Below are 27,235 nucleotides of genomic sequence, written 5' to 3'. Positions count from 1 at the left end.
TACAAAAATGCCAGAGGAAAGTTCCAGTCTGCTTGTTTGTGACTGCGAGGGTGGTTTTTGCTGGTTAATGAATCCAGAGAGTGTTTGTGTGCTCTTAACTGGGGTTTAAGACTTCAGGTAATTCCACTTTCAGCTCCAGCAGTTTGGCATAAGAGTGTAATTCAGAAATGTGTGACATGGCAATGAAGGAATTCATACACAATCCTGATACTTTAAGAGGAATTAGAGGATGAAATTTTTTCTGTTCTTCCAGTTTGGTCTAAGTGTATATATTTGTAGTAAAACACAGTACCTTGTAGTACCATGCAAATACTCTGCCCATTTCTCATCAGATTGGATAAAAGAGACTTTTAGCTGTTAATCTTAAGAAAAAACATTGTGTAAAATTGACATTGAGATGTTCAGGTGATGCTGTTCTTGTGTAGATGGAGTGAGATTTGTTGTGCAGTGCCTCACCTTCCAGTGCAGTACGTTCTCCAGCTAATTCACACAGTACAATTGTTTTCCCAGCTGGTAACTAGTTTTGCCATTGTTACTTCTGTGCTTGTAATTGCACTTTGAGGTCTGCAGGTTGGCTCAGGCTATGAGATTCCCAGATTATGGATGTTTTCCCAACAGGGAGAGTGCAGGGGCAGAGTCTCTCTCTGGTAGAACAACAGGAGGCAGTTGGTTGTTGCACTTGTGTTCGGTGGTGTGTGTGTGTAGCCACAACCTTTCCTGGTGTGGTAACCAAATGATGGCCTGAGATACCTTGATAACTTTGATTTAGCTAATAAAATCTCCCACACAGCATTTAATAAACTATAGCCCAACCTTGGCTTTTTCACCTTTCAACATTTGATTCACTTTAGCTCCTCTTTCCAGGTGTGCTTTGGAGACTATCCCTATAGATGAATCTGCTGAGCAGATTTTGCCTCAGAGCAGGAAGTCAGCCTGTGGAAAAGTGCAGGCAATGCAGAAGGGTTTGGCAGAGACATCCTGGTAGATTTGGGCTTCGTCTGCTGGTCATCATCTGCCATCATCTACCTTTGTTCCTGTTAAAACGCCTTGGTGTGAGGGAGTCCACAAAGAGTTCGATGAAGTCTCTCTGAGAGGGGCTGTGTTGATGGATGCAAAGGACTTAAGGCCAGCTTAGTTGTTTGGAATATGGTGATGGACAGCAGATCAGCTTTGGGGATAAACCAAATAGCAGGACAGCAGTAAATACAACTCAGCAGCACAGTTATTCTTAGGTGGTGCCAGATGCCCATGTGTGTCTATAAATAGCCCTGTCCATAATGTGGCCATTGTCCTGTGTGTGCTCCTGGAACCACATGGGACTGCTGTGGGAAGCAAGGGAGAAGATGGTTTCCATCCCCCTTGGTGAAGGTGTTGCAGTGCCAGTTTGGGTGTTAGGACTGCTCTCAGCCATGCTGACCCTTGCACCTGGTGACTCCTTCTTCTTCCTTCTTCCAGGAGCTGAGTGTCGTGACCTGCCCTACTACTCCCTGCTTGGTGTGGGAACGACCTGAAGAACATCTTGGAGCCACCTGTACTGCTTCATGCAGTTAAAGTAAGGTTAAATGTTTTGGCAGCTCTTTCAGGTATACACGAAGATTGAGGTGAGGGGTTTGGTAGAATGGGTTTGCCCATTGTCAAGCTGATTGTCAGCCTTAGCCTTGACAGGAGGAGGGGATGCTGATAGCAAAGCAAATACAGTGATAAAAACAAATTCAGCAAGTTATTTTGCCATAAAATACAGTCTCTTTGTGGTGGAAGTAGAAAAGGGGTATGTGGTGTTGCCTCCTGTATCAACCACATGCCATGGTATAAAATAGCACTTAACACTTAAAACATCAGCTGTTTTCCCCTAATATTTTAAGATACAGCTTTCATGTCCCTGGGGTAGGCATATGGTTACAGCCCCAGGATTTCCACAGGAGCTGGCCGGGATCAGAGCTGAGGTGCCTCCCGGTCACCACAACGGCTGTCGGTCTGTCTGCCCCGGAGCAGTCGTGTTGCTGAGGCTTCTGGGTTTGTTTTTCAGCTAACACCAGTTTCTTGGTGTGGTGAACCAGATCACAGGATGGATCTGACCTAAAAGCGAGTATATGGTTATTGCAATACTGACAGGAGCTGTTTTGACTCATGGAGTTACACCCTTTCTCTCCAAAAAGGCTCGAGTGTGTAAAAACTGTTAGCCTGAAGCAAAGAAACTGCCAGAGTCTTGCCTGGAAATGGGTGCTTGCCATGTGTGAGCTCTGTCAAGGGGGGGAGGGAGGAAAACCATGGCAAGCTGCCTCTTTTCTCTTCCCACTGTCCCTAACCTGTTTACCTTCTGCAGTGCCTCATATTTTCCATGGTTTTGCCTACAAGACCAGGACTTTAACAAGACTGAGTCCAAATCATTTGGTGTTACTGAGCTGTGGCAACAGCTGGGTGGATTAATCATAAACTGTTGTTACTTGTAGAGAGACAAGTATGTTATTGTAATTTATTTGGGTTTTCCTTTTTTCAGTGTAGTTGAGTAGGGGAATTATACCTATTTTCAGACCTTGAGAAAGAAATGAAGTCCTTGGCAAGATTATGAATGGAACCTGCTTTATCAGGAATGAGTAAGCAGCTTGCTGAGAGCTGGCCTCCAAGTTCATCGTGTTTAAAGGAGGAATGCACGACACCAGCTGCACAGATGCAGTATGTGGCTTGATTTGTCATAGTGTTTCTTAACTTTCTGCTAATTTTGGGAGCATGGTGAGTTGCAGCAAGCAGTGCTCACTGCTGAGGAACATGCCAGACCCTTTCTGGGGTGACCAAGGGGGATGACTTTTTGCACACAGCCACAGCAGCGAAATTTCTGGGGCAGTCTAGCACAGGCAGCAAGCGCTTCTCACCTGAAGACCTGCCTGGGAACCAGCCTCTGCCTGACATCTGATTTCTGGGTGTGCCTCCTCTGAAGGATCTGGGAAAAAAAGAAGGGCTAATTTGGAGTTCAGGAGCAGCATTCTCATACCCTTTCCTTTTTCTGCCTGCTGGTCTAGTATTTCCATAATTGTGCTTATAGTGGCAACCATTTCATTCATAAAGTGGTTACTACTTAATGAACTTCATGTTAATGAGCTCTGTAACATTTAAAATAGCTGCATAACTTGAAAAAAAGAAAAAAGCCATCAGCAATGAAGGGACGGATTTCCACTCCCCGAGCTTAATCCTGTGTTATAACATAATTGTGGAGAGTTGCCTGGCTGGGAACAGCTGCACAGCGTGGGCTCTCGCTTCTGCAGAGCTCCTTGTCCTCGAGCTGGGGTAATAAATGATTTACTGGGGAGGCTGGGACCTGTGAGCACTTAACCCGTTCTATTCCTGAGGGACCAGCCTGAAAGGCCACTTTGTAAAGGCAGTGGAAAGAAACAATTTCGGGTGTCTGCAAAATGTGGGGTTTTGCGTATGAGCGAGCTGCAGAAAGGCTCAGGTGCAAAAGGTGCGGTAGTGGAACTGGGCACAAACCGTGCTTACTTGGATTTTCACTATTTGATGCTTTAATTTATTTAAAAATGTGGCTTGAATACATGTTCTCTCTTTTCTGGGCTAGGGATGTAATATTTTCTGTTGCTTGGGGTTTTACTTCCTCTGGGATATTCCCTGGATGCAGTGGAAATACAGTGTCCTGGGAACAGAGCTCTTGTTTTTCTCGCTGGGAATACCGCACCAAGTGACTCCATCGTTGCAACTGCTGCGTGAATGATGTACATTTTTTGAGCCTGTTGTGCCTCAGAAAGGATGTTTCAGCAAAATGAGCATGTTCTCTCCCTCACTGCCTAAAGTATATGTTTAGAGAAGAACATTTTTCCCGTAGTTTTGTGAGTTGAAAGAGGAGCAATTACAAAGAAACAATTTGTAATTTTGCAGTGTGAGATGTGGTCAGGCTGTGCCACAGTGAGTGAGGTTAGCACAGGTACTCGTGTAGGAAACCTAAGTGTACTAGTTTGAAAACAAACCAGTGGGAGATTGCAAGTCAGAGTTATAATTTAATAGGAAAATTAAAATAAATGTAATAGTGCAAGAACAGTGACAGAGTCAGGATACAACCTGACACCCTGTTAGTCAGGGTGGTGGTAGCAGTCCAGATGAAGCAGTCCTGTTGAAGGGTCTGGCCTTCACCTGAAGGTCCAGTGGTAGCTCTTGTCCTCTGGGAATCCAGTAAGGGCTGCTTGTGCTGTTCCAAACCCCAGATTAGATCCAGGTGGGAACACTTGGCTCCTCCCCCTGGGTGGAGCATCTCACAATGGGCTGATGTAATTCTATGAGTCACGTGGTGGCTCCTTGATTGCCCACAAAGATAACAGAGATAACACCTGGAGGGAGTTATCAAGGATGAGTCATGGGAGGAGATAACGAGCAGTGCCCCACCCACTTTAACAGCTTGTGAAGATGATAAGAGAATGCATACTGTTGGTTGCATCTTGCATTGTAACGTAGGTCAATAAGTTTCTGATGAAATTTTCCTCTTCTGGAGTAAAGTGTAAGTGAGCCTTTTCCTGAGTAAGTCTGTGGTGCCTGGGGCCACAGTGGCAGCATTTGCAAAACAGAGGCTAAATGGAAAAGTGATTCTGATGTATTCTTCAGAGAAGAAAAGCACATTAAAATGTTGGGCACTGAAGCTACTTAGACCAAAATGCAAGTGGAAACATATCTTGCATCTTGGTCTTGATGCCATTTTTTTCCAACCTGTGGCTAGAACTCTCTGTTGAATTAAGGTTGGTGCATGCCTTTTTTTAAAATATGCAGTGGGTTTGTAAATGGTAGGAAATATTTAATATTTTAATATCTGTGCATGTTGCTTTGGGTGTCTTGGGTTGTTTTCTACTGCAAGCCTGTGTTTTTGGGAATCCAGTACAAGTGCTGTGGTTTGGGAAGCACAGAGAGAAGCAGGGTCTTAACTGCTCAGCTCCAGGGCTTGGGGATGTTGTTTCTTTTACTGAAACCATCATTACGCGGCATTAGTCCGGGTTTTCCTGAGAATCCATTCCGTACTCTGGGAAAAATTCAGTCCGGGTTTTCCTTAGAATCCATTCAGTACTCCGGGAAAAATCCAGCCCGGGTTTTTCTTAGAATCCATTGAGTACTCCAAAAAGAAATCCAGTCCGGGTTTTCCTTATAATCCATTCAGTACTCCGGGAAAAATCCAGCCCGGGTTTTCCTGAGAATCCATTCAGTACTCTGGGAAAAATCCAGTCCGGGTTTTCCATAGAATCCATTCCATACTCTGGGGAAAGGCCAGTCCGGGTTTTCTCCGGAATCCGTTCCGTACTCCGGGTAAAGGCCAGTGCGGGTTTTCCTTATAATCCATTCAGTACTCCGGGAAAAATCCAGTCCGGGTTTTCCCGAGAATCCATTCGGTAATCCGGGGAAAGGCCAGTCCGGGTTTTCCCGAGAATCCATTCGGTATTCCGGGGAAAGGCCAGTCCGGGTTTTCCCGAGAATCCATTCGGTATTCCGGGGAAAGGCCAGTCCGGGTTTTCCCGAGAATCCATTCGGTATTCCGGGGAAAGGCCAGTCCGGGTTTTCCCGAGAATCCATTCGGTATTCCGGGGAAAGGCCAGTCCGGGTTTTCCCGAGAATCCATTCGGTATTCCGGGGAAAGGCCAGTCCGGGTTTTCTCCGGAATCCATTCCGTACTCCGGGCAAAGGCCAGTCCGGGTTTTCTCCGGAATCCATTCCGTACTGCGGGCAGAGGCCAGTGCGGGTTTTGCCCTGTGCCGCATTGTGTGCTGCCACGAGGCTTCCCGTGCCGGGTGGGCGCTGGGCAGGGGAGGGGGGTTTGTATTTACCTGTTCTTGTGCATTTGGCTGTCTGGGCAGTTCATGTGCAGTCCAGGTCTCACAGGAGGGCCAGTTGTTCTCACTGCATTCTTCTGTATCTGATACAGCGAGTTCTTCCTGCCCAAAAATGTAGGAATGGCTCTCCGGGGCTCAGAGCAGCCATTGGCTTGGAAACTGTGCTCCTCCAGTAGTAGGAGAAAACAAAGTTTAGCCTCTTGTCTCTTGTTTTGTTGTTTGTGTTTTTTTTTTCCCTCCTCATTTTTAAACTTGAAGTAGTCCAACTTACTGACTATATTAGGGTCCCTATGAATCTTGGTTTGGTTATGACCAGCATGATCTGCCTTTTGTTTTTCCTCTTCTTACTGGATTAAAGGTTTTTAAATTTTTTCAGGGGCTGCTCCCTGCCTGGCCATTGGTTGGAGAAATCCACTTGTGTAGAAACCTAAATTAGTCCTTTGCTGATGCAGAGTAGTCGTTCAGGCTTATCTGTCACTCAGATTTTCTGCTATTTTTTTGCCAAAGAACTTCCTAACAAGATGAAATAAAATATCTTCAAAACCTGCCTGGCTCCTTGCAAACTAAGTTTGCGTCCTAGAAAAATTGGAATGACATATGCATTATGAACCAAGGAATCACTTTAAGTGACTGATGTAAGGGCCATCTAGTAAGATAAGAGGGGGGAAAAAATCTTCCTGCAGGAAGTATTCCTATGATTTTTTGACAAGACCAAGTGTTCAGCAGTGTCGCCTTATTTCGCTGGTGCTGTGCACTTCTCTTCCCGAAAAAACCCCAACAAAAACTGTCATGGGTTTGAATTCACAGGGAATTGGTCTATAGCAATGAGAAATCCTAAAAATCTGTGTGTGAAGTGAGCTTAAAAGGTTGGGGTTTTTTTCAAGCACGGTTTGATTTCCATAAGATACAATAAATGCTCTTGTCAGGGTAATGTTTTTGTGCTCCTGTTCAGGATACCCAGGTTTAGAACAGGACAGAGAGGCTCAGGTAGGTCATGAGGGTGATCGGCAGGGTTTGTGCATTTTTTGGTTTTGTTTCTATTTTCTCTTTTCTTTTTGAGCTCTCAGTAGGACTGGCATTGCCAGGAGCATGTTGTGTAGGACACAAGTGAGGATTATTTGTAGAGCTGTTCTTGGAGCTCACCTGCCCAAATGGCAGCTAGTGCTACTAATCCTCTCTTTTTTTGAGTAAGTGAGTCTTTGTAAGAGCTGGAAATACAGTGAAAACTGTCAGGCATAACCATTTTGAGGTGTTCTTTTACAAAGGGGAATCTCAAGGCTGAAAATAGGTATGAATTGGATTAGATTTAAAACGCTTGAAAAATACTTGTCAGTCCACTGGCTGCCTCAGAGGACCTTTTGCAGAGGGGCTGTTTTGATGCACAAGCTTGGCAGGTCGCTCTGGTATTTTAAAGCAACTGGCACAAAAACATTTTGTAAAATAAGGAGAGCATGTGAGGGAGCAAGGATAGCTGGAATCAGCTAAGAGAACTTAGGCTGTGGTTTAATTTCTGTCTCACTCAAGGCAAACTGTGGGATTTGGAAAGGAAAAAAGTATGAACAGGATCCTGCGTTTTTTGTGTGAAAAGCAGAGTGGTATTTCATCTATTTTAAAAAGGGCTTGAAGTATTTGCAGAGCATTACCAGTTCTGCAGACATGAGTAACAGCAGAAATTCCATTTTTAATTGTTTTGCATTCCTTCATCTTAGGATCCTGGATCTCTTAATACACACATTAAATGAAAACTTAGAGCTTTTGTTTAGAGTGAATATTTTCTGCTGGAATGGAGGAACTAATGCGAGAGAAATTCTGGTTCAACTGATTCAAAGCTCAGTATAAGAAACTTTCACCAGGTTATAGAGAAATTCCAGGGACAGACCTGAAAGAGGAAAGATTATTGACTAAAACGGCTTTTGCAGAATGACTAATGGTAGATTTTGATTATGAAAAATGCTAGTGCAGAACCATGAGCATCATATATTCTGGCAGTTTTTCCTTCAGAGCAATTTTGATTGTTTTCTATATAGTTTTGAAATGTTTTCTTTAACAAATAACCCAGCAAAAGGGGTAAAAAATGACGCCAAATTACCTTGGACAAGGTAGTAGTTGGATTTCTTGAGCAGCAGAGAGAAGTACAAATGTTTGTAAATGATTTTTCATGGGGGAGTGGGGAATTGGTGGAAGGATTTCAATTAAGGATTGATAATTGTTATAAAAAGCAGATAATGAAGTGAGGATTGCTAGGAGGAAAGATGAACTGAGATGGACATAAAGGGGAAGAGAAAAAGTGATTGTTGAAAAAAGGAATGTGTGGGTGCTAAAGCAACTTAAAAAGAAGTACCTAAAATTTTATGAAAAATAACTTAAACTTGCTTTTTCTTTTTTTTTTTTTCAGTGTTCTGAGGTCATGAAACTTAATCCACAGCAAGCCCCGTTGTATGTGAGTACAAATTAAAACACTTTTTTGCCTCTCATACTATTCACACAAAACACTTCCCTTCAGCTTTTTGGAGATGCTGCTGCTTTTCTCCTTGCTCCCTAAGGAGTTTATTTGTATTAATTCAATTGCAAATGCTCAGTTGTAGTGCTCTCAGGTAAGTCACAGAGCTCCTCTGGCTTTCCAGCAGACTGTTTTAAGTGAGTTTTGAGGCACATAAAGCTGTCTGTGTGCAGGTATCCCTCACTTTTATTTTTCCTCCCCGAAGCGTGCTGGAGTGCGTGGCTGCGCTCGTGTGACTTGATGCGTTGAGAGGTGGTGAGAAGAAATAGCTTGTGTGGAAAACAGGGCATTCCAGTGTGCAGGGCTTGCCCACTGCGATAATATTTTTGTGTTTGGAGTTTTAAACGTGGCAGGGAGGACCTGGAGGCAGCGAAGGGCTCGGCTGCAGCGGGAGATGGTTTACGTCAGCCTCTCAAAGCTCGTAACCTCCACGGCTCCATTAATAAGGAACAAGCTTCCCCTGGCTCTTGAATAGCAGCTTTGTTGCAGAACATGGGGACTGTCAAATTAGACCTGGATGTGCGGGGGTGTGTGTGTGTGTGTTAAATCTGTGCCAAAGCTGCCAGCCAGGTTTGTAACTGTTTGCTTTCCACATTGCCTTGCCATGCTCCGAGCAGGCTGAGCTCACGGTCCTGCCCACAGACCTCGCCAAAGAGGGCAGAGCTGGATGTGAGGATGGAAAATTGGAAGGGAAAATTGCTTGCAAATGTGGCTTTTAAGGGGAAGGAAGGAGAAACATTCAGGACTGGTGATAGACCTGTATCTTGGAGAGTGTTGCATGTTGTAAATAATGGATCATATTGACCTTTAATGCCATGGAGGCTTTAAATTTTTGCCTACCTTTAATTACCAACTAGAAGTTTGCATTGGAATTTATTCTGTACTCACTGTCCTAAGTCTGTGTTTGAAGCAAGATTAAAACACTACATAGTGTGACCTGATTTTGTGAGAGTAGCTTTCTAGGAGTACAGCATATCCTGAATTTTGAAACCAATTTATGCCTGAATTTTGTTAAATTTCAAGCCTACTGAATGTACATTGACTTTGAAGAAACTTAATTTAAACTTAGGACACATTAAGAGAGAATGGAACTTCTGTGCAAATACATGATGGAATTGCTACAGTAGAAACACATGAATGATGGAATGCAGAATAAAATTATCCTTATGTCATTTGAACAGTGTGTGACTTAGCTAATCTGGAGTCTTTGTTTTCTCAGTCTTATCTACTGAATTAGTTTGTTTTCCCACTGTTTTGTGTGGAGTTTTATTGAATACGTAATACTGAAGTGGCACACTTAGAAGTCCTCATCCCCACGTGATAGAGAACTGGGCTGAGGTCAAATGTAGCCTGGTGTAAAATAATGATTATATGGCACTCAGTATAGTGTTTCTTTGCAATGCAAATGAGTTACATTATTAATACATCAGTGACTCCCTTTTCTCTCCCCCTCCCCTGGCCAGGTCTACACAAATCAGCTCCCTTTCAAAACAAACAAATTGTGGTAGCTTAAGGAAATTTGAAAGGTCAAGATTTTTTTTCTTTCTGTTTGCTCTCAGTCTAAATGCTTTGTACATTTTCAGATCAGTTTTGTTTTCCATGTATTGCTAATTGACAGCTCATCTGAGGGTGGTTAGGTGCCAGCAGAACACAAAGAAAAGGGGTATCTTCCTGGTATTTTTATTTTTCTAAAGGTAGACACAGCAGTCTTGTGGCCTGGCTGTTGGGAGGCAAATAACAAACCTCACCACATTCCTCCTGCAAAGGGATGGCAACTCCATTTTTCACATACAGGCTCCTAGATCTCGTTTTCAGGTAACTGAGAACAGTATCCTGTGAATTCCTCCATAAGGAATTCCATTTCTCTAAATGACTGGAAACAACAGGCAATACTGACACGTCAGAGGATTCCCCTGTCTTTGTCTACTCTCAGGAAAATACGCTTCTCCCACACTTGACCCTTTTGTTTTTGACACCTCTGCATCCTTGCCACTCTTCCTCTTTTAAGCTAATATCTTAGAGTAAGGATTATGCAATTTTGTTTGTTATTTTACTAAATCTGCCATGAGTTTCATCCTGAGAGATCCATTAGATAGTTGTTTTCATCAGCAGCATTACTGAACTCCTTTTAGGAGGAGAAAGGATAAAATACGCTCCATCTCTCTAACTGGCTTCCAGGAACTGAACTGGAGACATCATTTTTTACTGTCTGATAATTACCAGGTTGCCCAGATTAGCACTTCGTAATTAAGAAGAGGGGTTTGGGAACCTGAGGTGTCCAGGGTACTTGGGGCCAAAGTTTTTTTGGGTGATGGAAGAGATGGTACTTCCACGTACACACCAATAGAGGGATGAAGATTCTTGTATTATTCAAATCAGTGTGCATAAAAGGAAGGAAGACCACATGCTGTATCCTTCTTGGTACTTTCTTTTGGCTGCTTGGAGTTCTATTTACCTCTTCTGTAAAAATCATCTGTCCCACCTCTGCAGAGCTTGTGACCACTGAGAGGTCCTGGAGACTAATGGCCCTTGTAAGTGTGAAGATTAAGAAATAAGCTGGAAAACACATCCTATAATAATGAGTATTGTGTTTTCGTGATTCAGTGTCTAATTTAAGCCTTGCCTGATTGTTCTCTTGTTGATGAGGTTGCCAGGAACTGGAGCTCAGCATTGCTGCAGGTTTGGGCTGGGACAGCTGCTGAGCCTTTGCTCTGCAAACAGCTGGCTCCTGTCCCCCAGGAGCCAGGTCCCCCATCACATGTGTCACCCAGAGCTGTTGTTACCTCCACTAACGAGCTGTTTAAGGAGCTCTCCTGGCCCCGGAGCTGGGAGCTGCTCACAGCAGTGCAGTCATGGGGCAGAGGAGCTGGTGCCAGGAGAGATAGGGCAGGGAAGTGTTCCCCAGTTTAGCTCGGGTGCGATAGCGCGATGCTGCTGCTCACATGGGCTGGAGGGCAAGCAGCTCCCCCACCCCTACCACTGTCAGCATGGAATTGCATTTAGAAAGGGTGGTGGGACTTAGCAGAGCCTGTGCCTGAATGTTGTGGGGTGAATTTGAAATAAAAATGTTCAAACCCCTTTCCTTAAGATGTATTCATTTCTTCAGCTGCAAAAAAAAGTCCATGTGGCTTAGCAGTCCTGTGGTTATCTGCCTCAGACTGCAGTTGGGAACATCTTTATTGATGTACAGACACTGGATTAAATCCAAGACTAACTTTACTCACATCCCTCTTGTATTTCAGTGCTGTCCTGTTGATAAGAGAATTCTTATCGGGCACAGTGTAGTGGATGAAGGACAGTATTTCAAACCTTATTTGTGGTCTGCCTGGGACTTGTGCTCTGCAAGCCCAGGGTCTCAAAGCTGAAGGACCAAGCTGTTCTGTTTGCTGGCAGGGCTGGGGTGGAACAGGAGAATGGGAGGTGGGAAGTAATGAACTTCAGTTTTGTTTGTTTTTCTTAAGTGCTTGCAATGACCTCACTGGTCATCATCTTTTTATAGAAGTTGTAGCTCCCTATCACCAAAAGTCAAAATTTTTTTTGTAAGGTACTTCCTAGCTCTTGTCACTGATGTATTGGGCTATCCAGATCACCTAGGAGCAGGGAAAAAAAAAGGATTAACAATGCTTTAAACAATGGAGGTTTATTATTAGGTGACCTTTTTATTGTGATTCATTAACTTTCTGTTTATAGATGAAATTGTTTACGTTAGATTCAACTCCACTGTTTGCAGCATCTATGGGAGAGCGCTTTGCAAATTTGAAGTGTTGATTTTTTTAGAAACATTATCATTAATTGAGAGTTCAGCAGATTATTCAGCAGGAGATTTAATTACAAAAGGATCAAGGCTTGCAAGCCGTGTCCTTATTTCTACCCAAACTTTAATAAATATTGACCACACTTGGAGGAATGATCAAAGTCATGTCTTCAGCTGCATAGAGTGCCTGAAAATCTCCCTTCAAAAGTGATGTGCATGGCTTCTGATTTCAGCCACTGCTGGCTGTGGGGTCTTAGTAGAATTATTGATCATTTTTGTAACCCAGTCGCATCTCCTACATCTCTGAAATCAATGTTGGTTTGGGGTTTTTTTAAGAAAAAATGACCTGAGAGCAGTATTGAGTATGAATGTTTTGGAAAAGCGCTGGGGTGACATGCAGGGAGTGCATTGGGAAACATTAAGCTCATCTACTCTTGACTGCAACCAAGGTTACAACTTAGATCTGCCTTTAAGACGGGAATGGTTTTTCATGGTGATAATGATCAGTGGGTGTGAAATGGAAAAGATTAGCAGCTGGAGAAGCATGATGTATTGCTGCAAACTTTTTTCCTTTTTCCTTTTAGATTAAAAGGAACAAACTTCTTTTAAATCACAGCACTCCTCCTCTGCATGGTTTGTCTAAGGTGTGCCCATGTTACTTGGAGTGACAAACCCAAATGTGTCATAACTGGTGATTGCAGGAGAGGGCAAACACTTAATTGATAAAAATGCTGCCATTGACTTTGGTCTTTAATCAGGTCTGTGGATGGAGTCTCTTGTCTAAACTGCCACTTAGGAGCTGTGTAACCTGCAGAGTTTCTCAAGGAGACTTTTTGATAGAGATGAGAGCTCCCACTTCCTAGGCAAAACGTCATGCAACTTAACGAAGTATGAACTTCAAAAGCCTCAGAAAGAATGCATTGACCCTCTCTTAATATAACCTGGGTTTGGGTACGGTAGGTCCTCTTCTGTTAATGAATGAACTACTCCTGTAAATTTCCCAGTGTGTCCTGCTTTAATCTGAAATTGAAGAAAAAGATGATGCTTGTAATATTTTCCTCCCCACTTACATATTCATATAGAATGATGCCCTGCTGAAGTGCACTGTGTATTCCTGAGAAAAACAATTGTAATACCCTCTGATGTTCATGTTTTAATAACACCCCCACCCCACCTTTTGAGTTAATGTTAAAGGATTGAAGAAAAAGATTCACAATACAGAATTTGGAGACTTGTGGCAGCAGTGTCTGTCTCAAGTGCTGTGGCTCCCCGTGTCCCTGAGTGCAGTGAGGTCTTGTACCTGTGTGTGCCTCACATCCAACTTCTTACGGTGGCTGAAATCATCTCAGGTGTCACTTGTGTGTGCTCTGTTGTGTGCTGGACAATTAATGTTCTTCAGAAATCTCTACCAAGGGGACAAAAGGACAAAATTAAATACCTTTATAGTTCTACAGTAAGATGCTGTCGTGAGGTTGGCAGCTGTGGTTAAGTTACTTTTCTACTAAAGCAGTGTTTATTTGCTTAGTGGCATCTATGGTGACAAAGGCCATTGAGATGCCTGAGTATCTGAGGTCAGTCCAGCAGAAAAAGTAGAACATACCATACATACTTTTGATGTGGGAATTTCTCACGAAAGTGACTGTACAGAAGCCCTGTCTTTGTTTCTCTCAAGGTCCTTAGGCAAGAGGACAGCCAGCCTTGATGTTTAGTTCAGCTCTATGGTGAGAGGTTGTGATAAACCTCTTGTCTTTTATTTGTTGGGTACTCGATTTTTTCTTAATGACAAACTAGTTTTCTGCCCCACCTTCAAGATGTCTTTGAATAATGAATGAGTGAAAGCCTCTAAACACCTTTTACAAATAAAATATTTGCTTGCATTGCTTGTGGAAGAACCTGCTGCTTGGTTCGTTTTAAGAAAGTCAGCTGGGGTGCCTGAATAAACTGATTTTTTTTTTTTTTTTTTTTTTGAGAGGAGCATATTACAGCTTGTCTGGCTCTGCTAATTCTCCAGGCAAAATACTTTCCCCACTAAACTGTGCTTGACCTCATCTTTTAAGTTTTTGTCACTCACATCTTTGATTTAGATTCTTTTCATCCTCCACTTCCCAAACTCCAGTCTACATCATGCTCTCCCTTCTGTGGAAATGGGTGTCTGTCAGCTGCCACCTGAGCTCAGCACCATCCCCTGGCAAGCTCCCTGCTGCTTCTGGGTTCTGTCATACCCTCAGTGCAGACTTTTGCAGTCTGGTTATTATGAGGCTGGTTGCTTGGCTTGCTCCTCTTAATAGAGGCATTTTCTAGCTCATGAGGTCTGTGTGATGTTAGCATAGAGCTGTTTGTGAAACGGTCACTTTTCCACATTTACTGAAGGCAACTTTGCTTGGAGAAGTTGGACGAGGCTGCCAGACCATCAGCAGCATCTTCCTCCAGGATAAGCTGTTGCTTAAATTGCAGCTCAGGTGCCTTTCCTCAACCCCTCTTCCATATTGTCTGAAACTAAAAGTGCTGGATTTGGGTTCAAAGCCATCCTCCTTTCATTATCTATTTGAACTTTTCTTCTGTGATCCTGTTTTGTGGGTGTGAAAGTGCTGGTAAACAATAAACAGTCTGGCTTGAAGTCTGGAGCACTTCTCTGAAATTCTGCCCTTAACTCGCCACTACTTTGCAGCATTATGTGTGAACTTTAATATGACTTGCAGAAGATGCCAGAGCTGGTACAGCTGGTAGGGGTGGGAAAGCACAGACAATGATCTGCTTTTGGGAAGCTGTTAGATTGCTTCCTCCTGTTTTCTGAAACTGCAGAAGGAATCCTTATGTTATCACACTAAGAGTTACATTAAAATCGGGTGAAATAATGTACATGTATTGGGCTCAGCGTTTGGGATTCATGATTTCTTGTGGTAGCTGGTGAGCAGGGAGTGCCTGGACAGACACTAAGAGATGGTGTCCCATCCCCAGCATCACTGACAGCGTTGCCTCCTCTCCTGTCAGGAGGAATAAGCAATGGTGATCTGCACTTGGGTTTAAGAGAATGAAAATACTCTACAACTACTTTTTCCACTGTGGGATGGATGTATTCTTGCAGAGAATCGAGAAATATTCTTACGTTACCTTTAGAATGACCAAACACGTTTCCCATGTCATTCCTCAGGGTACGTGTCCCTGCTGTATTTCCTGTTACAAAGTGCTGGCAGTCATTTTGTTCGGCTAGAGGCACTTCTGACAGCACAGCTGATGTGAGAGCTGTGCTCACGAAGACGTTGATTTCATGAAGCCAAAATTTCACACAGCCTCTCAAATCCCCTGCACTCAGCCTGCAGTGCTCCCCGTTGCTTCCAAAGGCTGTTCTAGATGTAGTCTCCCTGCAAGTGCTCATCCTCTGCCTGGCTCAGTAAAACAATTCCATATCGTGCTAAAGTAGAAAATAACTGTGAATCACTGTAGCTCGATGCTGTGCAGTGCCATCAAGTGGCAGTTCTGTCTCAGGACACATTTTCAGGGTTGCCTGTGTTTGTATTGATGTTTCAAAGTGTTTCTTTTAAACGTTAGAAAAGTTTCACCTGTCTGCAGTTGTTGGGTGGGTTGCTTCTTCATAATGGTTTCTGTTCTCTAATGGCAAAAATGTCACTTTAAAAAGTGCCTCAGTCATTGCAGTAGCTCTAAGCACTGTAGCTGTGAAAAATTTAAAGACTGGCGAGGATATTTTGCATCTGGCAGGAAAATGAGTGCTCTGGAACACACTGAGCTCTGTCTCCGAAGGTTTTGCTGTACTGTAGAGGAGGCTGAAGTACCAGGAAAAAGCCATCCTTCGGCTCTCTTCTGCTTTTGGCTCTTAGTGTTCAAACCTGATTTTTTTTTTGGTTTTCTTTAAGACACTTCAAGGCTATTTGTGAAAATACTCCAGTGGTAGGAGATTGCTTCTAATAATATGTCATCATATGTACTTTATCTTCCAGGAATTGTGACTGTCTCCATCTCTCTGGTGCCAAGAGAGTAGCTGGATTTCTCTTAGTCACTGCACACATTCAGACTGCCTGCTCTTGCTCCTAAGCACTGCAATTTTGTTGTTATTGCTAGATGGGCAATTAGTAGGAAATACTATCAATCACTCAAGCAGCTGGTTATAAAATTACCTGGTTTGGTTCTCGTAAGTGTAATGAAGAACAGAAGAGGTTTTAGGATGAGGCCAGAGCAGGACATTCACATCAATTTGGGTGTGTTTTCTAGGAACTGATTGAAATAGTTTCCAGAATTTCAGAAAAAAGCCTAAAAATAAGATCAGTACTTGTTGTGGAAACTGGATGGTACTGGAGAGGACATTCTGCAGCAAAGGAGTTTCCCCTTGTCTTTTGCCTTGTCTTCATGTTTATTGCAACATTGCATGGAGACTTGCATGATTTAAAGGTTAACCCCAATGTGGCACTGCTTTTGTGTACCTCCACACCTCCTCTAGCTCTGTACCAGAGCTGTACAGGGCTTGTGGTGAAAGGGGCTTGGGGTTACTGTCACTACTTGCTCATTCAGACAGTACAGGCCAGAAGGTGCACAGTTCTTTAAGTGGATAGCCTGGCTAACACTAAACTGCCTGAATAAATGAAAATTAAATCACTATTTTCTTTACTATACTGCCAAATTCACCAAAACAGTGAAGTTCCCATTGCAGTTTTTCTCTGGATGTTTACATTTAATACAAAAGGGTGAATGGCACTTTTCTTATCCTTCCTGTTTTTCTCCTTGATTTTGCTGCTAATTTTACTATTAATTTTATCATGTTTTCCTTTGTGCTAAAAATTTTCAGAAGTGACCTTGGCTGTTTGGTTTTGTGAGGGCTGTCTGTGAGCTGATGCACTGTGCATGCTCCGAGCGAGTGCTGCAGAGCACGTGGAGCCCCATGCTAAGGCAGGGATGCAGCTAAATGAGCTATTAGCAGCCCAATCTAATAACCTGCCTGGCTCTGGGTAGCAGAGTGGCATGTCAGGAAGATCTCTGCATGAAGATAAATCGTGTGTCTCTTTCAGCACTGATGAGATCCTGTTGCTTTGATGGATTTCTGCTGGCAGTCTGTAGAGATCTCCTTTGAGCTGCATGGATTGATATGTGTGTAATAGTTATAATGGCATCTTGACACTCAGTAAAGACTCATCTTTGAGATGATTGATTTGGAGACTGACAGGGACATGCTCTGTCAAAGGATGTGGGGCCCTAATAAAGGATTTCTTGAAGCATACCCATTTTCACAGGAGTTTGTGCTGCTCTCACTGGTTCAGAGTAGGAAGTCCACCCCTTGCTCTCCTCAACCTTTTATCTCTTTGCAAACAAATCCTGCTGCAGAAGTAGACGCCTGGACTGGCTGAGGTCGTGGTTGTGGCTGTGAGATGGTGTTAATAAGTCAGCCCTAACAATGTTGGCTCTGCAGACAGGCAAGTTGAGGGTGTTCATGACATGTTTTTTAGCACAGGTCACACTCAGGATGGATCCATGAGAGCCAGCTTGGACCTGGAGGCAACAGCTCAGGGCTATCTATCATAAATGTCCTTGTTTTCCCACAAATTCTTTTTGCCCAAAGAGTCTTGAATAAATGGTATTTTGACTCTGCATCCCTACTTGTGTCAACATTTTATCCATCAGTGTACCAAGCTAATCTTGTTTTTGGGCCAAATTCTTTTTCACCTTTGAGGGAAGAAAGTAGTGGAGAGAAGAAAAGTTATTTTGTCTGTGTGTCAGTGTTTCAGTCATGGCTTTGTGGCAAGCATTGGAAGAGGAGATGACTTGGCTCAGTGCAGTGTTAATGAAATATGGAAGGTATCACCTCGATTTGCTCTGTGGGCTGGCAGAAAAATGCATGCCATCATTCTGCTCTTTTGGTGGCCTGCGGGCAAGACAGAATGGTCTGTGATTGTATTTTCCAAAGAATGAGAGAGTGCCTTGCAAAATCTGGGTTTCTCATCACAGAGGTGCTCAGTATCTGTGCTGTTAACCTGAAACCTTTCACTGGTAGAAATAGTAGTACTGCTGTTAATTTAAAAAGGAAATAAGGTTAGGTCTGGAGATCGATTTTTTTTTTTTTTTAATTTATTTATTTAAACCGCAGGAGTCATTCTTGTTTTCTTCTTTTGTGTGGGTGGGTTGATTTTTTTTTTAATTAGGAAAACTTCTCTGCTTCATGCTTTAAGATCAAGGAGTTTGAAGTCATTGACTATGAAAAAGGACACAATCTGCCCCAAAACTTGGCAGCTTGCCATTCTATTTATTTCTGGAGTCTTTCCCTGAAGGTTTTATCTGCAGGAGTTTGCAACACTCCACCCCAACAACATCCATCTTTCTCCACGCTCCTGACCCAGGTCACTGCCTTTATCATGGGGGATATCTCCAGGCGAGGAGGGATTTCTCGAGCTGCACATGTTCAGGCAGATTTCACAGCCCTACCTTTGTTCCTGGGGCCTGGAGTTCTGTGGAATAAACTCTGTTTGATGTGATTTTTTTTCCCCCCCCACTAAGTGCTCCTCTCAGTCAATCCATAGTGGTGAAATTGAGGATGTCTGTAATGATTGCTGTTATCTCACTGTACCAGATACCTCTGACCTCTTCCCATGGTCCATTCCTTTTCTATCCATGTGCTGGGAGCTTGCAGGCTAAATGGTCACATCTGGGAAAGGGGGTGGATGTTTCAGGCTGCAGCACTGGGATCCACTGACAAACTCACCCCGTGCCAGGGCAGAGATGGAAGGGGACTCAGCTGGATGTTTTGGAGGTAGGACCCATGCCCAGATTCTGCCCCTCAAGGGTGAGCTGTTCATCTGTTAACCTGGGAATAGCAACCTGGAAGAGTTTGCTGGATATAGGTTATTTTCTTGCCATGGAAGAAGAGCATCCTGTGGTTTTCTGAGCCAGCAGTGATAGTGCTGTGTCACAGCTGACTGGCTGGAAGACTTACTCAGACCTGGAAAAACTGGGATCTAAGCCTTTCTCAATCAAAAGGGTTATTCCAGGAGATGAGAGCACTGTCATGTTTGCTCTAAAAATAGTTGCCCAAACCCCCACTTCCTTTTGCAGTCAGGAGCCTGTGTGGCTGCGCCTGGTTTTGTTCTGCATGGACATGTCCATGTGTCCTTTCCAGATGTCGTTCTCTGGGGGCTTAAGCACAAGTTTGCACCAACCCAAAGTAACCTTAGATGGGAGGGATCTTCCAGGGTACTCAGCTGAAATATGGGAACTGTCTGGGAGCAAAAGTTTAGTTGCTGATCTTGTTGTGTACTGCCAGAGGTAGATAGTAATGGATCAACGAGCATCTAAACAATTATATTGTCCTTTTTTCCTTAATTGATGAGTTCTGTTACGTTTTATAAAGGTGCCTTCCAGTTGCCTTTTCCATGCTCCAGCTGCTTTCAAACTCCTCTGCAATTCTCAGTTTGAGGTGGAATGGTCTCAACTTTCCCTTTGATTTTGTCTAACTTCATTATTGTCAGTGCTGCACACTTTCCAAAGAAAATGTCAGGTGATTGAAAAGCCAGCTGTTCTTTTAAAAGCCATTTGGATGAAAAGTACTTGGTGTGTTTGAGCCACAATTCCCATTTCATTGATGGGAAAACTCAAAGCACAGGGATGTGAAAGGACTTGCCTCATGCTGGAATTACAGCCTGATCCTGTCTACTCTGTGTCAAGCAGTAGCTGGGGTAACAGCAAGTCCAACTCCATCTAAAAATGAATAAATAAAGGTGCCAATGAGCCTGAACTGAAGGAGGAGGAGGAGGAAGAAACCCCAGCTGTGATTTTGGGCTGTGCTGGGTACAGTGAAGCTCTCCTGGGAGCTGTTTAGGGCTTCCCAAAGGGGAAGAAGCAAAAAATGCAATAAAGCAGTGACTCAACAAGGGCCTGATTCATGTTATGAATAGAGGAAACAAAACAAAACTTGTTACAGGGGCAGGTTACATTTACTCATGTAATCCAGCCTCTTTAATAAGGCATCACAGCCCCAAAATCTACAACTCTTAGAAGGAAACAGTGGGTGGAAGGTTCCTTACCTTCATGTGAAGCTCTAACCCATGCAGTAGGTTTTTGCTGCACGAGAAGACAGCCACAGTTTGCTGTCAATGGTCAGCAGCAATTTGTGCATTTTGCTTTTCTGGGTAGAACAAATTAATGATTACTGGTTGTTGGTGTTTTCTCATTAAAAGCAGAATGTTAAAGTATCACTTGAGTGCTGCAGTATTGCCATCTAATGCACATTTCATTTTCATAAGTATTTTTGGATTCTGTGTGTGGAGGTCAGAGTGGGTGGTTAATAGCTTAAAATGTTCTTTAAAATTCCCAGTATGAGCCATGGGGAAACCAGCTTAGAAATCACATGTTTCAGATGCAAAAAATACAGCTTGCCTTTTTTTGTGGTTTTTTTTTGGTTTTTTTTTTTTTTTAATTTCTTGTTTGTTTTCAGAAATGTGAGCATTTGTTAGCCAGCATGTTAAGAATATTTTTTTCCTTTTTCAGTCTGTTGTTGACAAGTGTACCTGTTTCTGGTGGAGCTGATATCCCTTGGGGAACCCTCCCTACTGCTGATTAAACTCATGGTTTTCATCTTGAAGTCTAGAATTCTGCATTTGCCAGGGCTGTTTTCATGGTCCCAAATGATGACCAATTCCCCCAAACCAGACATATTTCCAGAGCCACAAGTGGAAAAGAAATATGTCTTTGGATGCATAAAACAATTATTTCCTTTTGGAAGGTGGATAGTGTTTTTGAGGTGATAACATAAGTGGTCTTAATTCTTTTGAGCTTAAAGATTTTATTCACTTCATTGTCACTTCCAAATATTGCTGAGGTCATCTATTAAAAAAGAAAAGCCTTTGAAGGTAAATAGTCCATTTTAACAGGCTTGCTCAGAGTTGTTTGTGCTTTGCCTAGGCACAATCCACATGCATTTACTTGCAGTGTTGGAAAAACTGATACCTAAAAAGGTGGAGTTGTGCTAATGCCAGCAAATTATCCTGACAAACAGGTGCCTTGTTTAGATAGTTTTGGGGTTTACTTCTAATAACAGCATTTGGGCCTTTTTAGAGATAATTGTATTTCTGCTGCCTTACTAAGCCAAAACTTCAGAGATGGGCCACTCTAAAATCCCTTTGTGAGTTGTTTTTTAGTTCAAGGCTTAAGGTCAGGCTTGGCTTTTCCAGTTCACCTGTCCCGTGGTGAGGCAGACCTGCCCTCCCCCTTCAGTTTAGAGAAGGGAATATGTGTAGAGGAAGGAGCCACATCCACCTTCTTTACATCCCGTTACATTTGAGACCAGGGATTTTTCAGATCCAAACAAGGGACAGAGTGGCCTCTTTCATGAATGGACCAAGATGGAATGTTTTCATTTCCAATGGGCTTTAAGCCAAGTAAATATTAGTTGATCCAAAGTAGTTTTGAAATTAAATTATTCTTATTTGTTGGAGCATTCCAGAGAATGGCTTTGATCTGTCTGTACTTTCACCAAAGGGATATTGGCAGGCTGGCCTCCCATTTCTAGCCATTTGGGATGAAAAGAAGGGTTATAATAACCACCTTGTGTGGCAGTGATACTGAACAGATGACATTTTTTGGACAATATTAAATGAATAAAGGTAAATATACTTCAATTAAAATGTTTTTGGAGGCTGAATGCAATAGGGCTGTTGGAAAGTCTTCTATGTGGGTTGGAGGAATTTGGCTGCATTTGTAACTGATTTTCTTTAACTCCAAAAATCTTGGAAAGAGAGGGGTTTGTTTGTTCTGTGCATTATTTCCTTTCCAAATAAATACATTGTTTTAATAACTTAAAAATCAAATTAGAATTGGCAGCGAACATTGAAATTGTCAGTAACTGGGAGAGAGATATGTTGAAGAAGGAGGGTCTTTTGCTTCTGGGATCTGGAATCACATCAGCACAGTGACCTGTAGGAGGCACAGGGACTGAGTTAGCTCAGGTGACACCTGTAAGTAAACTGTAGCACACAGCAGTTAAGTGACACATTATCAGTCTTACCGAAGATATTTGGAGACAACTGAAAAATTAAAGTAAAAAAATCCAGTAAATAAGATGCTCAGTGTTCCACAGTCTTTGCTGAAGTGTCCTCTAGAAGAGGTGGGAGCAGGGTGGTAGAGACCCTCCCACCATGGATTGCTGCTTAGACACTGCTGAAGAGCCTTTTAAATTGATACCAGCTGATGATAATTTGTGCTCCCCCTAGACTTAAACAATAACTGAAATGAACTGAATTATAATCTAAGGAGTGGAATGAGTTGGTTGGGAAGATCTGTTGGCAGTCACTGGTCTGACCACCTTCCCCCTCCAAAATTAGGTCAGGTATCTAAATAAGAAGTTCAGCTATATGTCTAAGTTCTAGCTTAGATTTCAGGTTATGTGGAACCTCTGGTGTTGAGGTTTCTCTACATGTATTTACTAGGTTTCCTGTAAATAACAAAATATACAAATTGTCTTTTGCAATACTGATGCAAATTAAATTGCTTTTCCTAGAAATCCGAGTAGTTTGCATGGATAGACAGGTGTCTTCTCACAAAAACTCTATGTCAATTTGCTTTGATTTCACAAAAATTAGACCAGCTGTACTTGATTTCTGAGTTAAATAAAAGAAAAATCTCTTTTAACAGATAGCATGTTAAACACTCAGTGCTGTTGGTAAGTGTTCTGAAGTGTCACCTGTATTTTAAATCTGTTTAAGTACTGTGTATGTTCTTGCCTTAAGGGAGAAACAGTTTGAACAAAGACATAAAAACCAAAGCACAAAGGGTTTGTAGGTTAAAACTTGTGCTTTTGTTTTTTTGAACATCAGCTCAAATCTGGATCCATTTGCTTGAAATGGAATATTTAGTTTTCAACTCAGTATGTGAACTGGTCATGCTTGAATTTAAAGCCTGATTTATTTCTTTTTGCACCTGTTTTTGTTTTAACACTGTCTCTGTACAGGAGAGACTTTTGCTATATGGTTCCTTCCTCCCCAGCTGGAATTCTGGTCTGATATTATCGCGTGAGACCTTCCTAAAATTTACATTTGTAACTCTACAACCTCTGAAAATGCAAAATACACTCACTGCTCTGTTAAGCTTTTTTTTTTTTTTTTTTTTTTTTTTTTTTTTTTTTGAATATATGGTTTTCTTTCCTGGGTTACAGCACTGACCCACATATTTCATTTTAAGACCAGTGGCTGGTTGTGTACTTGCCCTGCAAAATCTTGTTTTTATAGAACAAGGTGCAGTCCTGCCCCTGGCAAGAGGTGCCAGATGGGCTGGATCAGAGGAGAACTGGACATAAACTGGAGGTGGAAGTGTAAAAGGAGCTGAGGGAGGAAAGAGGGAGACGTGAGGCTGAGCGTGGGAAGCGATGCTAACACGGGACGGATGTACGGGAGGGCCTGGAAGTCTGGGAATTTTCTGCAATAGTTGTATTTGACAAAGAGAAGGGATGAACTCAGTGATCTTAATGGGGAGGTTTTAAAGGAAATGACATGTGTATACTCTTGAATATGCAAATCAGAATTGCATAATCTGCAGTAATAATAATACTAAAATCTTTTCCAGATTGGCAGCGGTAACCATATGCTCAGTGGGGTGGTGGCAGAGAGCTGGCAGCCACAGCTGCAGCGTAAAACTGGGGCATCCACCTGGTTCTGATCTCGACAGAAAAGGGACAGAAGGTCACATCACAGAATGTTGTTCTCAGTGTCTCGTAGTTTATATAAATTTTTCAGGCTGATAAACGAAGTATGGGGAGACCCCAGAGGCATTTAAAAGATGTGTAGATGTGGCACTTGGGGACATGGTTTAGTGATGGGCTCGACAGTGCTGGGCTAACAGTTGGACCTGATGATCTTGGAGATCTTTTCCAACCTAAATGAGTCTATGATTTTTTTCATCAAATGAAAATGCTTCACTTAGTTCTGCAGTAGTTGTAAGCCATCCTCTTTCCTTGCTTTCCCTTCCCTATGGAAAACTGAAGTTGGTTCATACTGCCCTTGCTCCTTTCCATGCAGATGTAGGAATTTCAGATGTATTTACTGTACCCTTTGCTGGGTTAACTGTCTTAACCGTGTGTGCTCTTTATAATTTTTCCTGAGAGCAGAGATGAGCTAAATGATAAAATATGCTGAGATACTGAAATAAACCCTCCGTAATACTAAGCAGGAGAGTTCAACCACCAGATCATGAGAGGTTTTTTTCTCAAAGCTTGAAGAACTGCTGTTTTTGCTAACACACAGAGCTTTTCACCAAGGCATGAGCTTATAGATGAGTGAGAAGAGCTACCACTGTCTGTAACACCACAGTTACTGTTTGTAAGGAAGGTGGAAAAAAAATCTTAGTGGATATAAAACTTTGGTATCTTTGTGTGTTGATGGATTGTGGATGAGAGATGTGTTCAGTGATCAAGTTGGAATTATGGATGCAGTGCTAGATTGGACAGGGGAAATGTGAACACTCAAGCAGGAGTTAGGGAATTTTTTCAACTTTGTGAAGGCAGAGGCAATTTTAGGCCACTATCTCATTTCTGTTGTTTCACCTATGCATATATGATGGGATATGTCTATATATATACACGTGGGGTGTACACGTTTGTTAGATTCGGTGTGATTTCACCATATTAAGTCGTTGTTTTGAATATATCCTGGAGATTGCTACATGTCTCTTCCTAGAGCTGCATTCAGCATATTTCCTGGATATTGGCTGGCTTTGATGCTGAAGTTGACTTGCATATCTGAGTCTTGTGAAAGGAGTGTATGAATGAAGAGTGTGAACCTTGTAGGAAAAGTAGTTTTATTTTAGATGATGCAGATCTTGGTCATGTAAACATAACCTTGTTTCTTGTCCTTTTTCCTAGGGTGACTCTGTTATTACAGTGCAGCTGACTGAGGAAGATAAAGTTGAAGATGATGTAGTTTTTTATTTGGTCTTCACTGGATCAACTGTCCAACACTGCACAAGCACGAGAAAGATTAATCCTGGGAGTCTGGAGACAATTTCTCCTGGTAAACAATTGCCTTTCTTTGCATGGCAGTGTATCAGTGTGTGAAATTTGGTTACTACAAGTGGACTGGAATGTAATGCTGCTTTCTTGGTTGTGTTTTTCTTCATTTACACATTCACAGGGAGTAGAACATGTGGTTTGGATGACTGCTTTTGCCTTTTAAAAACCTCTTTCTTGATTTCACTAGAATTATATGACTTTGAGATTGCAATTGTTTAATATGTAACTATGTGATCTCTTACGAAAAATTCACAGTTACGTTTAGATGTAGGAAAAAGCTTTTAAATGCAAGAAAGATGGTGGAATACACATTTGCCATTTTAGAGATGCTATGGCCCAAATGGTGTAGGGCCCAGTAATTGTTAGCCACACTTATCATCCACTTGACTTGATGAGGTTCATTGCTGTCTTCCTGGTGAAATACAGCCCTTTCCCCTAAATCCTGTTCACCTCAGAGCCCACACAGCATTTCTGGAGCTCTTGCAGTGCAAGTGATGTGCTGCTTGGTGCCGTCTCTCCGTGGCTGGTTCGGATGAGGTGGGTTTCCAAATGAAAGTCCACCACTGTTTTTATCCTTTGTGCCACCAACAAAACAAAAAGAATTGGGGCATTTCCCTTTGGTGACTTCAGGACCGTGGGAATGAGCGTGTTCCAGGCTGCAGTCCTCACCATTAACCTTTCATTCTGACTTGTTGCTATGCAGCACATTGCTACCAGTGTGAGAAAAACGCCTGACATTTTCACTACACACACTGTAAGTCAGGCCATCAAGTGTTTTTCTTGGGTTGGTCTTTCCATCTACCTCCTAAGTATTGTTTTGTTAGAGATGCACGTGGAGTAAAATTTGGAGGTTTTTTTCTCTTGGGAATGAGCGGCTAAAAGTTGGCCACTCCGTTTTTTTCATTTCCTCCTCTTTTTGTGCTGTTCATGTTGTTCAGTTGGCTTGGGAAGAGAAGTCTTTTTATGGCTACTGATGACTGGAGCCCCGTGCAATCAATTAGATTAGTGCTTGTTTTCTCCCAGAAGAGGGAGAGGGGGTGACTCCTTCCCTGCTTTTGTGTGGTGGGCGTGGGGCTCTGCCAGCCCTGCTTGCAATGACTTCACCTCTCCCTCGGGGCTGTGGCTGCTTCGCCAAGAAAGGAACTGAAAAGCTTCAGTGTTCCCTTCAGCCCATGTGGAAACCAGCATGCTGGATGGGATTTCCGGGCAGGAACGATGCTTTCCTATCACTGTTGTCCTCGGAGCTGTGCTGGATGTGGCCAGGGCGGTGGCTGCCAGGTGGTACCAGAGTGATGCTCTGGGCACTGCCTGTCCTGCCAGCCCCAGATAAAACTGAGTCACCGGGGAGGGCTCCCTGCAGCTCGTTTTGTCGCTGTTAATGGGAAATCTGACTCCGATCATGATTCAAAAGGAAAAGAGGGAATTTCTCTCAATTGTTCCTTTAGCAATAATGGATTGTTTTGTTGGATTTTTTTTTACCCAGTTTAGTCATGATCTTGTGGCACGTGATGCTAGACCAGGATGGGTGCTGTCCCAAAATAGAGCTTGTTTCAGACAAAGTTTTAAGGGACCTTTCAGAAAGGTAGTCTCATTCCTGCCCTGTTCAGGGCTGTGGTGCAAGGAAGAGGTGAGGTCTCAGATGTAAAGCAGCCATGTGGATAACACTCTCATCTGTGCTCATACCTCATTTTGGTGAGACTACCTGAGAAAGAAACCACTTTGGTGGTGAAGGGGGTGCTGGGGAAAGGCAAAGGAAAAAATGGGAAAAGCCTAATTTTTTTCATACCCTCTGCTGACACCTGTGCTTTTGTCCAGTGTTGTTTCAGCACTGACTACACTGATTTCAGTGGAAGTATGACTTACTTCAGTGCAGCTCTTCCTCCTCCTCCTCCTCCTCCTCCTTCCTGGACGCTCAGTGAATCTGTAATCATGTGTTTACTCTGTATATTCCACAGTTGCCTTGGCGATGGCTCTGGTGACTCAGAGCGTTATTTGACCTCGCTGGGATTAGCCGTGAACAACACAAAGTGTGTGTGAGACCAGCCCTTGTTCCAACACCCAGCCCCAGGCACTTAGCAAGTGCCCTGCAAGGAATCTCTTGCAAGCAGCTTTTAGCCAAAATCTCACCCTTTACTTCCAGCTCTGAGCATCTTTCATTTGTCCCTGTGATGCAA

At 42.8% G+C, this 27,235-nt stretch overlaps 1 protein-coding gene across 1 annotated transcript in view; it reads left to right on the top strand.

Moving 5' to 3' along the window:
* Positions 1-27,235, top strand: part of AKAP13 (A-kinase anchoring protein 13) — a 200,941-nt gene that overhangs the window by 46,843 nt on the left and 126,863 nt on the right. The window contains exons 3-5 of the mRNA XM_082291019.1: positions 1,456-1,552; positions 8,209-8,253; positions 24,915-25,062. Coding sequence (XP_082147145.1) covers positions 8,221-8,253; positions 24,915-25,062 — 181 coding nt within the window. The 5' untranslated portion in view covers positions 1,456-1,552; positions 8,209-8,220. The remainder of the gene's footprint in view (positions 1-1,455; positions 1,553-8,208; positions 8,254-24,914; positions 25,063-27,235) is intronic.

Source organism: Coloeus monedula (assembly GCF_965178545.1).
Source record: "Coloeus monedula genome assembly, chromosome: 14".
NCBI lineage: Eukaryota > Metazoa > Chordata > Aves > Passeriformes > Corvidae > Coloeus > Coloeus monedula.
This window is presented reverse-complemented; position numbering and strand designations above follow the sequence as displayed.